Genomic DNA, 11,809 nt, shown 5'->3' with positions numbered 1-11,809 from the left:
ATTATGCAACTTGTGCGAGACTCTTCTTTAAATGCCAGTGATGTGCCATATTTAAATGATGATGTGTATTTTGATTTTTCCGAAAAATATCTAATCTTCAAAGGAAAAATCATAGACTAATTATCTGATTATTCTATTTCGCAATCACCAATGGCAAGCACATTTGTTGCAAATCATAATCGTAGTGACACATTAGCTTCAGACTCTAAACTTCCAAAAATTTCACTGCCAAAATTCTCAGGTGATTATATGGAATGGATTCCATTCCGTGATATATACTTATCTCTTGTACATCAAAACAATTCTTTGAATAAAATTCAAAAATTCTATTATCTTCGAGGTACATTGGTTGGCGAAGCAGCCAACTTAATCAAAAATATTTCTGCCACTGAGGCAAATTATGACTCTGCATGGAAGATTTTGGAATCAAGATATCATAACAAGCGAATGCTTGAGGGTAACTTGATTTCTAAACTTTTCAATATTCCTAAATCTGATGGTGGGTTCCAATCTATTAAAATATTGCTTGATTCTTCTCAAGAGTGTATTGCATCCTTACAAAACTTGGATGTCAATACCGACACTTGGGACCCGCTGTTAATTCATTTGCTTGTTCAAAAACTAGATATTCAATCTCGTCGAGATTGGGAACAATCTCTAAAATCTTCTACAGAATTACCTCAGCTTTCTGAATTATTTTCATTCTTAGAAAGAACTTTTAGGACTTTTGAGTCCTTAACTGATGAATTCCCATCAACTTCAAAAACTTTTTCCAAACAAAACTTCACTAAAATAAGCAAAAGTTACAATAATTCTTCTCCTAAAACCAAGAAAACTTTCACTCACACTGGAAAGTTTTCAAAATCAAATTCAGCTGTTTGTGCATTTTGTGAGAAGAATCATTCTCTCTCAAAGTGTTTTAAATTCCTCGCCTTAACATTGATCGCTAAAAATAAATTTCTTGCAGATAAAAATATCTGTCGCAATTGTTTTGTATCCGGTCACGATGCAAACAATTGCAAATCTTTCTTTCGATGCATAACATGCAAACAACCTCATCATACAGTGCTTCATTCAGATGAACCTGTGACTCAAACTAAAAATCTAAATCTGTCCAATCAAGTCACTTCTCATAGTGCACAATCTTTTAATTCTGTTCTACTTTACACAATTAGACTTTGCATTATCACACAACGTGGTAAATTCACTATACGTGCTCTACTAGACCCTGGATCTCAGGGAAGTCTAATTTCAGAATCAACAGTTCAACTTTTAGGCCTTGAAAAAAACCAGATCACATTGTAAAGTGATTGGTATAGGAAATGGTGGTGAAAACTTATCTAAATTTTCGGTGAATCTTGACTTGTTCACACGAAAACAAGAGTTAGTACTTTCATGTACTGCTCTTGTACTTTCTTCTCTTTCTTCATATACACCAAATCCTTCATCTAAACATATTTCTTTGCCTAATATTGAACTAGAAAACTTAGCTGATCCTTATTACTACAAATCTGACCCAATAGACTTAATTCTAGGATCAGATATCTGTTCTAAAATCAAAATTCCTACAGAGTCATTCATCCATAATGATCTTTTCTTCCAAAATACAACTTTTGGATGGGTATTTTCTGGACCCACTGAATCTATATCTACAAATAGAATCCATATTCACAATGTGAACTTGGAAAATATTCTAAAATCCTTTTGGGAACAAGAGGAAGTTATTTCTAAAAGAAAACTTACCAGTGAAGAACTGGAATGTGAGAAATACTTCCAATCTACTACAAATCGAACCGAAAATGGTCGATATATGGTAAATTTACCATTTAAATCTTTACTAAAATCCAATTCTGACCCTACACTTAACAATAATGTCACTAATGCCTTTAGGCGTCTTAAACAAATTGAAATTTCTTTCACTAAAAGACCCAGTTTTAGTGACACATACAAAGCTTTTATGCAAGAGTATGAATCCTTAGGACACATGACTAAAATAGGGACTTATCCTACTGACGTTCGTCCAAATTCTTATTTTCTGCCTCATCATGGCGTTTTTAAGGAAAGTAGTTCTACTACAAAATTGAGAGTTGTTTTTGATGGCAGTAGCCATCTAGCTGATTATAAATCTCTCAACGAAGAACTTTCTCCTGGACCTCCTCTGCAAAATGATCTTTCTGGTATTATGACCAAATGGCGAAGACACAAAATAGCCTTCAGTGCAGACATTGAAAAAATTTTTCGCCAAATACAAGTCTGTCCAAACCACAGAAAATACCAACAAATTCTATGGCGCAACAGCCAATTTGAAGACATTTCAATTTATGAACTGAATACTGTAACTTATGGTACAACTTCAGCTCCTTATCTTGCAATTCGTATCCTGCAACAAATAGCAGACGACTACAAACAAATTTTCCCTAAAGCTGGTCATGTTTTAGTTCAAGACTCCTACGTTGACGACATAATTTCTGGTGCAGACACTTTAGAATCTGCAAAACAATTGTTCAAAAATCTATGTGCTCTTTTAGAAAAAGCTGGTTCTAATCTCCGTAAATGGAGAACTAATTCAAAAGAACTTCTTTACCAAATACCAGTAGAGCATAGAGAAACATCTGTTACACAAAGCTTTGACCATGACAATATAGTAAAAACTCTTGGCATTCAGTGGAATACAGAAACTGACTCCTTTTCTTTCAAAGTTAATCTCGAAGAAAAACCTTATTTTTCAAAACGAGAAATTCTGTCTGAATCTGCCAGATTGTTTGACCCATTAGGTTGGCTTACACCAACAACTGTTGTAGCCAAATCTATATTCAAACAGCTTTGGGAACATGGCGTCGATTGGGATGAAAAAATTCCTCAACAATTAGAGTCTCAATGGCTAAACCACAGATCTTCTTTGCCAAATTTTTCTAAACTATCCATTCCAAGATGGATTGAATGGTTGCCAAATTGTGAGACTCAACTTCATTGTTTTTGTGACGCATCAACTATTGCCTACGCTGCTGTCGTTTATGCACGCATTATAACCCCTAATGGCATATTTGTCAATATTTTACAAGCTAAATCTAAAGTGTCACCCATAAAAACTGTATCTATACCAAGACTTGAACTTTGTGCTGCGACTCTTGGCGTAAAATTGACTCAAACAGTCAAAGATTCACTTACTGATCTAAATGTCCAAAATATATATTACTGGAGTGATAGCTCCACTGTACTTAGTTGGATTCGTAAATCCCCATCTAATTGGACAGTTTATGTCGCCAATAGAGTCGCTGATATTCAACGACTAAGTAATCCTATACAATGGAAATATGTTCCAACTTCACTTAATCCTGCTGATTGCGCATCTAGGGGAATTCTGGCTGAAGAATTGATTGAAAAACAATCATGGTGGTTTGGACCACAATTTCTTTATGAAACTGAAAAATCTTGGCCAGGAATTCTTCCAAATTTACATATCTCTGAAGAGGAAAGAAAATCTAAAATATCAACTAATTTGTCCACTGAAAAAATATACATTGAACTATTTTCTAAATACTCAAAATTACAAACTTTAGTAAGAGTCGTTTCATATTGTCTGAGATTTCTTGAAAATTGCAGAAATGCAAAATATAAAAACTTAAAACCCTTGACTCTTGCAGAATTTAACAAATCTTTATCTGTTCTGGCTAAAATTTCCCAAAAGGTTGACTTTCCTGAGGAAATTTCTAAACTTACCACAAAACGAGACATTAAAACAAGTCCCATTCTAAAACTAATGCCATTTCTAGATGAAGATGGGATTCTTCGTGTAGGAGGACGCCTTCAAAATTCTAACTTCCCGTATGACGTCAAACATCCAATTATCTTGTCAAAACACAATCCTTTGGCTCAACTCTTAATTTCTGACGCACATGAAAAAACTTTACATGGCGGTGTTACATTAACTATGTCTTTTGTAAACCGCAAATTTTGGATTGTATCTGGAAATCAACTTGCAAAACGCATAATTCATAAATGTATAAAATGCTTCCGATACAATGCAAAAACTGCTCAGCAAATAATGGGCAATTTACCAAAAGTGCGTTTAACAATTTCTAGACCTTTTAAACATAGTGGCGTCGACTATGCAGGACCCATTTCTATCAAAAATTCTAATCTCAGATCTTCTTCTATAACTAAAGGCTACATATGCGTATTTGTATGCATGGTTACAAAAGCCATACACTTAGAGGCAGTTTCTAATCTAACAACAAATGCTTTTCTTGCTGCCTTTAAGCGTTTCACTTCTAGAAGAGGCATTTGTACTGATTTATATTCTGATTGTGGCACAAATTTTGTTGGTGCATCAAAAGAATTAAAAGTCTTGCATAACAAAAATAAAAATTCCATATCCGAAGACCTTCTTCACTCTTTAAGCCAAAATTCAACTACTTGGCACTTTATCCCACCAGCTTCGCCCAACTTTGGTGGCCTTTGGGAAGCAGGTGTAAAATCTGTTAAATATTATTTGAAAAGAATCACAAATGATAGAAATCTTACCTTCGAAGAATTAACTACACTATTATGCCAAATTGAAAGTTGCTTGAATTCTAGGCCACTTTGTCCTCTCTCTAATGACCCTTCAGATTTTGATGCGCTTACTCCAGCGCATTTTCTTATAGGTGAGCCTACCAATTGCTTACAAGAAGAAACACTTTTGGATTCTAATATCAATAACCTAACCCATTGGAAAACTATTGAAAAAATAAAGCAACATTTTTGGAAAAGATGGCAAAACGAATAACTAAATCGCCTTCAAACTCGTCCAAAATGGCTTAAAACTTCAACGGATCCTAAAATTGGAGATTTGGTACTAGTCACTGATGAAAGATGTGGACCTGGACAATGGATACTTGGCCGTATTGAAAATACGCATCCAGGACCTGATGGACATACAAGGGTGGTATATGTTCTTATGAAAAACAAACTTGTTAAACGTCCAATTTCTAAAATCTGTTTACTTCCAGATAACTCACCTCATTCCGACCCTGATATGGACAATCCGAAAACTCAACTTTAAACTTTACATGGATATAGTTCTGTCGGATGTGTGGTTGCTATTATGATGGCTACACTAACACGCTGTGAGTCGGAGCATAGCGGAGGTTACTACCTCGACTAAAATTCTCCCATCGGTAGTTCATCATAGCATAGTAACCCGCATTCAAGAACATTCGTCCTTCAGGGGGGAGAATGTTGATGAAAACTTTCATTTCACCAACACACTACAAGCATCACCACCCATCAATGGCACAAAAACAACATAAACACACTCATCACTTAAAACTAATTTCTCCACAAACTTCATCTAAACAACAAATATCATCAACTATAATCGAATACTTGTATTATTAATAGTAGTTTTATTAATAATAGCATTTATTTGTATTGCTATTATTATTTATTATATTTAATTTTATTATTTCATTTTTTTTTTTCTTTACTTTTTCCGTCAAAATCTTCTCCTTTAATTAAATTATTATTATTTTAATTTTTTTTTATTTTTTTATTATTTTAATTAATTCACACTTCTCTACATATAATTAGTTACTTACATTATTTTTTATATTAAATTATAAAATTTACTTATTGTACGTATATTAATTATCATGAGTGTAGCCAAAAAATACCTTTTGTTTGGTGACCACTCATTTGCCTATTCCCTTTTCTTCTATTTGACAACAACAACACATCGATCACTGATCAGTAGTGTTGTTATGATGGTCGCTTTGATGCTTGCTTGTGCGTCGCGACCCCCTCGCCTACATGCTTTGTTATTCTTATTGCTTAATAACAATGGGAATGCAGAATAGAAGTAGGCAAATGAGTTGGTACACAACCAACTGCACATGCATGCATACATATTTATGTGTGACCGATGTATGCCTAAGAATATGCCTAAGAAATGAGAATTAGCATGATTGGCTTAGGTAGTCATTGACACCATACAAATATGCAAAAGGAGATAAATGCATATAAATGCAAACAGCTGTTGCATATTATATACATTTTTCGTTTGGTGATTTTTTGGCTACCAAACAATGTAGTTAAAGTTGACTCGCTCTCTTTTAATTGGACAGCCGAGCGATCAACAACGATAAGTACTTTTGCTAAACCCCTTCTGTAACCTTTACAAAAAAATACTTCTTCTAAAAATAAAATTTATTCTGTACAACCCCTGTTTGATAGAAAAGAAAATTACTTTGTTTTCTTTTTTTACTTTACATTATTAAACAGTGGGAAAAAACTCAACAGATACTAAATTTGGTATTGGGTGAAGGAATTAGGCTGGAATCCCGAAATTTGTTATTTAGGTCTCTGTTGGTGTTTGTGGTTAAGATATGGAGGTGATTTTGCAAACGCGTCCCATATTTGTACAAAAATACTATATGAAACTAAATTTGGTATTGGGTGAAGGAATTAGGCTGGAATCCCGAAATTTGTTATTTAGGTCTCTGTTGGTGCCTGCGGTTAAGACATGGAAGTGGGTTTGGAAATGCGCCATACATTTGTAAGAAAACTACTTAATAATATTAAAATTGTTGTTGGGTAAAGGAATAAGGCTGAAATACCGAAAATTGTTATTTAGGTCTCTGTTGGTGTCAGTGGTTAATATATGGAAGTGGTTTTGGAAATGCGTCCTATATTTGTAAGAAAACTACTTAATAATACTAAAATTGGTATTTGGTGAAGGTATTAGACTGGAATCCCAAAATTTGTTATTAAGGTCTGCGTTGGTGTCTGTGGTTAAGATATGGAAGTGGTTTTGGAAATACGCCATACATTTGTAGGAAAACTACTTAATAATATTAAAATTGGTATTGGGTGAAGGAATAAAGCTGGAATCCCGAAATTTGTTATTTAGTTCTCTGTTGGTGTCTGTGGTTAAGACATGGAAGTAAGTTTGGAAATGCGCCCTATATTTGTAAGAAAACTACTTAATAATACTAAAATTGGTATTGGGGGAAGGAGTAATGCTGGAATCATGAGATTTGTTATTTATGTCTCTCTTGGTGTCTGTGGTTAAGATATAGAAGTGGGAAATGTGCCCTATTTAGTTTTGGAAATGCCCCCTATATTTGTAAGAAAACTACTTAATAATACTCAAATTGGTTTTGTGTGAAGGAATTAGGCTGGAATCCCGGTATTTGTAATTTTGGTCTCCGTTCGTATCTGTGGTTAAGATATGGAAGTGGTTTTGGAAATGCGCCATACATTTGTAGGAAAACTACTTAATAATATTAAAATTGGTATTGGGTGAAGGAATAAGGCTGAAATCCCGAAATTTGTTATTTAGGTCTCTGTTGGCGTCGGTGGTTAAGATATGGAATTGGGTGTGGAAATGCACCCTATATTTGTAAGAAAACTTCTTAATGATACTGAAATTGGTATTGGGTTAAGGAATAAGGCTGGAATCCCGAGATTTGTTATTGATGCCTCTCTTGGTGTCTGTGGTTAAGATATGGAAGTGGGTTTGGAAATGCGTCCTATATTTGTAAGAAAACTACTTAATAATACTAAAATTCGTATTGGGTGAAGGAATTAAGTTGGAATCCCGAAATGTGTTATTTAGGTCTCTCATGTTGTCAGAAGTTAATATATAGAGGTGGTTTTGGAAAAGCGTCCTATATTTGCAAGAAAACTACTTAATAATACTAAAATTGGTATTGGGTGAAGGAATAAGGCAGAAATCCGGAAATATTTTATTTAGGCATCTGATATTGTCAGAGTTAGAGATGTAGTTTTGGAAAAGCGTCCTATATATGTAAGAAAAGTACTAAATAATACTAAATTTGGTATTGGGTGAAGGAATAAGTCTGGAATCCCGAAATTTGTTATTTACGTCTCTATTGGTGTCTGTGATTAAGATGTGGAGGTGGTTTTGGAAATGCGTCCTATATTTGTACAAAAAATTGTTGTTGTCTGTGGTTAAGACATGGAAGTGGGTTTGGAAATGCGCCATACATTTTTAAGAAAACTACTTAATAATATTGAAATTGGTATTTGGTAAAGGAATAAGGCTGGAAAATTTGTTATTTAGGTTTATGTTGGTTTTTGTGGTTAATATATGGAAGTAATTTTGCAAATGCGACCTATATTTGTAAGAAAACTTCTTAGTAATACTAAAATTGTTGTTGGGTGAAGGAATAAGGCTGAAATCCCAAAATTGTTATTTAGGTCTCTGTTGGTGTCAGTGGTTAATATATGGAAGTGGTTTTGGAAATGCGCCCTATATTTGTAAGAAAACTTCTTAATGATACTGAAATTGGTATTGGGTGAAGGAATAAGGCTGGAATCCCGAGATTTGTTATATATGTCTCTCTTGGTGTCTGTGGTTAAGATATGGAAGTGGGAAATGCGCCCTATATTTGTAAGAAAACTACTTAATAATACTAAAATTGGTATTGGGTGAAGGAATACGGCTGGAATCCCGAAAATTGTTATTTAGATCTCTGTTGGTGTCTGTGGTTAAGATATGGAAGTGGGTTTGGAAATGCGCCCTATATTTGTAAGACAACTTCTTAGTAATACTAAAATTGTTGTTGGGTAAAGGAATAAGGCTGAAATCCCGAAAATTTTTATTTAGGTCTCTGTTGGTGTCAGTGGTTAATATATGGAAGTGGTTTTGGAATTGGGCCCTGTTTTTGTAAGAAAACTACTTAATAATATTAAAATTGGTATTGGGTAAAGGAATAAGGCCGAAATCCCGAAAATTGTTATTTATGTCTCTCTTGGTGTCTGTGGTTAAGATATGGAAGAGGGAAATGCGCCCTATTTTGTTTTGGAAATGCCCCCTATATTTGTAAGAAAACTACTTAATAATACTCAAATTGGTTTTGGGTGAAGGAATTAGGCTGGTATCCCGAAATTTGTAATTTTGGTCTCTCTTCGTATCTGTGGTTAAGATATGGAAGTGGTTTTGGAAATACGCCATACATTTGTAGGAAAACTACTTAATAATATTAAAATTGGTATTGGGTGATTGAATAAAGCTGGAATCCCGAAATTTGTTATTTAGTTCTCTGTTGGTGTCTGTGGTTAAGATATGGAAGTGGTTTTGGAAATGCGCCATACATTTGTAGGAAAACTACTTAATATTATTAAAATTGTTGTTGGGTGAAGGAATAAGGCTGAAATCCCAAAATTGTTATTTAGGTCTCTGTTGGTGTCAGTGGTTAATATATGGAAGTGGTTTTGGAAATGCGCCCTACATTTGTAAGAAAACTACTTAATAATATTAAAATTGGTATTGGGTGAAGGAATAAGGCTGGAATCCCGAAATTTGTTATTAAGGCCTCTTTCGGTGTCGGTGGTTAAGATATGGAAGTGGGTGTGGAAATGCACCCTATATTTGTAAGAAAACTTCTTAAGTATACTGAAATTGGTATTGGGTGAAGGAATAAGGCTGGAATCCCGAGATTTGTTATATATGTCTCTCATTGTGTCTGTGGTTAAGATATGGAAGTGGGAAATGCGCCCTATATTTGTAAGAAAACTACTTAATAATACTTAAATTGGTATTTGGTGAAGGAATTAGACTGGAATCCCAAAATTTGTTATTTAGGTCTCTGTTCGTGTCTGTGGTTAAGATATTGAAGTGGTTTTGGAAATGCGCCCTACATTTGTAAGAAAACTACTTAATAATATTAAAATTGGTATTGGGTGAAGGAATAAGGCTGGAATCCCGAAATTTGTTATTAAGGCCTCTTTTGGTGTCTGTGGTTAAGATATGGAAGTGGGTTTGGAATTGCGCCCTGTTTTTGTAAGAAAACTACTTAATAATACAAAAATTGGTATTGGGTAAAGGAATAAGGTTGAAATCCCGAGATTTGTTATTTATGTCTCTCTTGGTGTTTGTGGTTAAGATATGGAAATAGGAAATGAGCCCTATTTAGTTTTGGAAATGCCCACTATATTTGGGTGAAGGAATTAGGCTGGAATCCCGAAATTTGTAATTTTGGTCTCTGTTGGTGTCTGTGGTTAAGACATGGAAGTGGGTTTGGAAATACGCCCTATATTTGTAAGAAACTTCGTAATAATACTAAAACTGGTATTGGGGGAAAGAGTAATGCTGGAATCCCGAGATTTGTTATTTATGTCTCTCTTGGTGTCTGTGGTTAAGACATGGAAGTGGGTTTGGAAATACGCCCTATATTTGTAAGAAACTTCGTAATAATACTAAAACTGGTATTGGGGGAAAGAGTAATGCTGGAATCCCGAGATTTGTTATTTATGTCTCTCTTGGTGTCTGTGGTTAAGATATGGAAGTGGGAAATGCGCTCTATATTTGTAAGAAAACTACTTAATAACACTAAAATTGGTATTGGGTGAAGGAATAAGGCTGGAATCCCGAAATTTGTTATGTATGTCTCTGTTGGTGTTTGTGGTTAAGATATGGAGGTGATTTTGCAAACGCATAATCATATTTGTATAAAAAACATTATATGATACTAAAATTGGAATTGGGTGAAGGAATAAGGCTGAATCCCGAAATTTGTTATTTAGGTCTCTGTTGGTGTTTGTGGTTCAGATATGGAGGTGGGAAATGCGCCCTATTTAGTTTTGGAAATGCCCCCTATATTTGTAAGAAAACTACTTAATAACACTAAAATTGGTATTGGCTGAAGGAATAAGGCTGGAATCCCGAAATTTGTTATTTAGGTCTCTGTTGGTGTCTGTGGTTAAGACATGGAAGTGGGTTTGGAAATGCGATATAAATTTGTAAGAAAACTACTTAATAATATTAAAATTGGTGTTGGGTGAAGGAATAAGACTGAAATCCCGAAAATTGTTATTTAGGTCTCTGTTGGTATCTGTGATTAAGACATGGAAGTGGGTTTAAAAATGCGCAATATATTTGTAAGAAAACTTCTTAATAATAATAAAATTGGTATTGGGTGAATGAATAAGGCTGGAATTCCGAAATTTGTTATTTAGGTCTATGTTGGTTTTTGTGGTTAAGATATGGAAGTGGTTTTGGAAATGCGCTACTAGAAAACTACTTAATAATACTACAATTAGTATTGGGTGTGGCAAATAGGCAGGAATCCGGAAAGTTTTATATAGGCATCTGATGTTGTCAGAAGTTAAAATATAGAGGTAATTTTTGAAAAGCATCCTATATATGTAAGAAAACTTCTGAATAATACTAAATTTGGTATTGGGTGAAGGAATAAGGCTGGAATCATAAAATTTGTTATATAGGTCGTTGTTTGCGTTGCAAATTGAAAGAAAATAAATAAAACAAAAGATTATTAATATTTTATTTCAAAACAGTCGTGGACTGATATTTTATTTAAAATTGTTCGTTAAACAATTTAATTTACCTTGATTACAGGGTTTGATGCTTTTCAGTTGTAAACCAACGAGCGAGTAATCTTAGCGAATTAAAAAAGCTAAGATGTCGCAAAGCGGGGTTATAAAAGCTATTTGTTACATTTTGTTACTACATTTGTCTTTGTCTACGAAGTAAATAAAACGTATAAAAAGTGTAGTGTACAACATGTAACGCAGGGATGGAAAAAGCCTGTGGGGAAAGTTTAAATCAAATAAGTTATGAAAATGGCTTTGAAACTATACATTGCCGCCCGCGTTGCAACATCCAGCTGTGTTGCAAAATTAACAATAAAACAAATACGTATATACAGTTTTTTTTTTTTTTTTCATTTTTTTATAAACATTTTATTTATAAATAGGAAAAGTTATTTGCTCGAGAAGCAGGATCATATTGTGGCTCGAGGAGACCAGATCCATTAACTTTTTATTGGATATGCAAGTGACTCGA

General features: G+C 34.1%; 1 protein-coding gene across 1 annotated transcript; it reads left to right on the top strand.

Annotated features, from left to right (window-relative positions):
* Positions 1-793: 793 nt before the first annotated feature.
* LOC131802411 (uncharacterized) lies at positions 794-5,334 on the top strand. The gene is made up of 2 exons (XM_059122600.1): positions 794-2,251; positions 2,666-5,334. The coding sequence occupies exons 1-2, from the start codon at positions 1,811-1,813 to the stop codon at positions 4,766-4,768; spliced, it is 2,544 nt and encodes an 847-aa protein (XP_058978583.1). The 5' UTR covers positions 794-1,810; the 3' UTR covers positions 4,769-5,334.
* The last annotated feature ends 6,475 nt before the right edge of the window (positions 5,335-11,809 follow it).

Source organism: Musca domestica, unplaced genomic scaffold (assembly GCF_030504385.1).
Source record: "Musca domestica strain aabys unplaced genomic scaffold, Musca_domestica.polishedcontigs.V.1.1 202, whole genome shotgun sequence".
Taxonomy (NCBI): Eukaryota; Metazoa; Arthropoda; class Insecta; order Diptera; family Muscidae; genus Musca; species Musca domestica.
The sequence above is the reverse complement of the archived record's forward strand: the minus strand, read 5'-3'. Positions and strand labels throughout refer to the sequence as shown.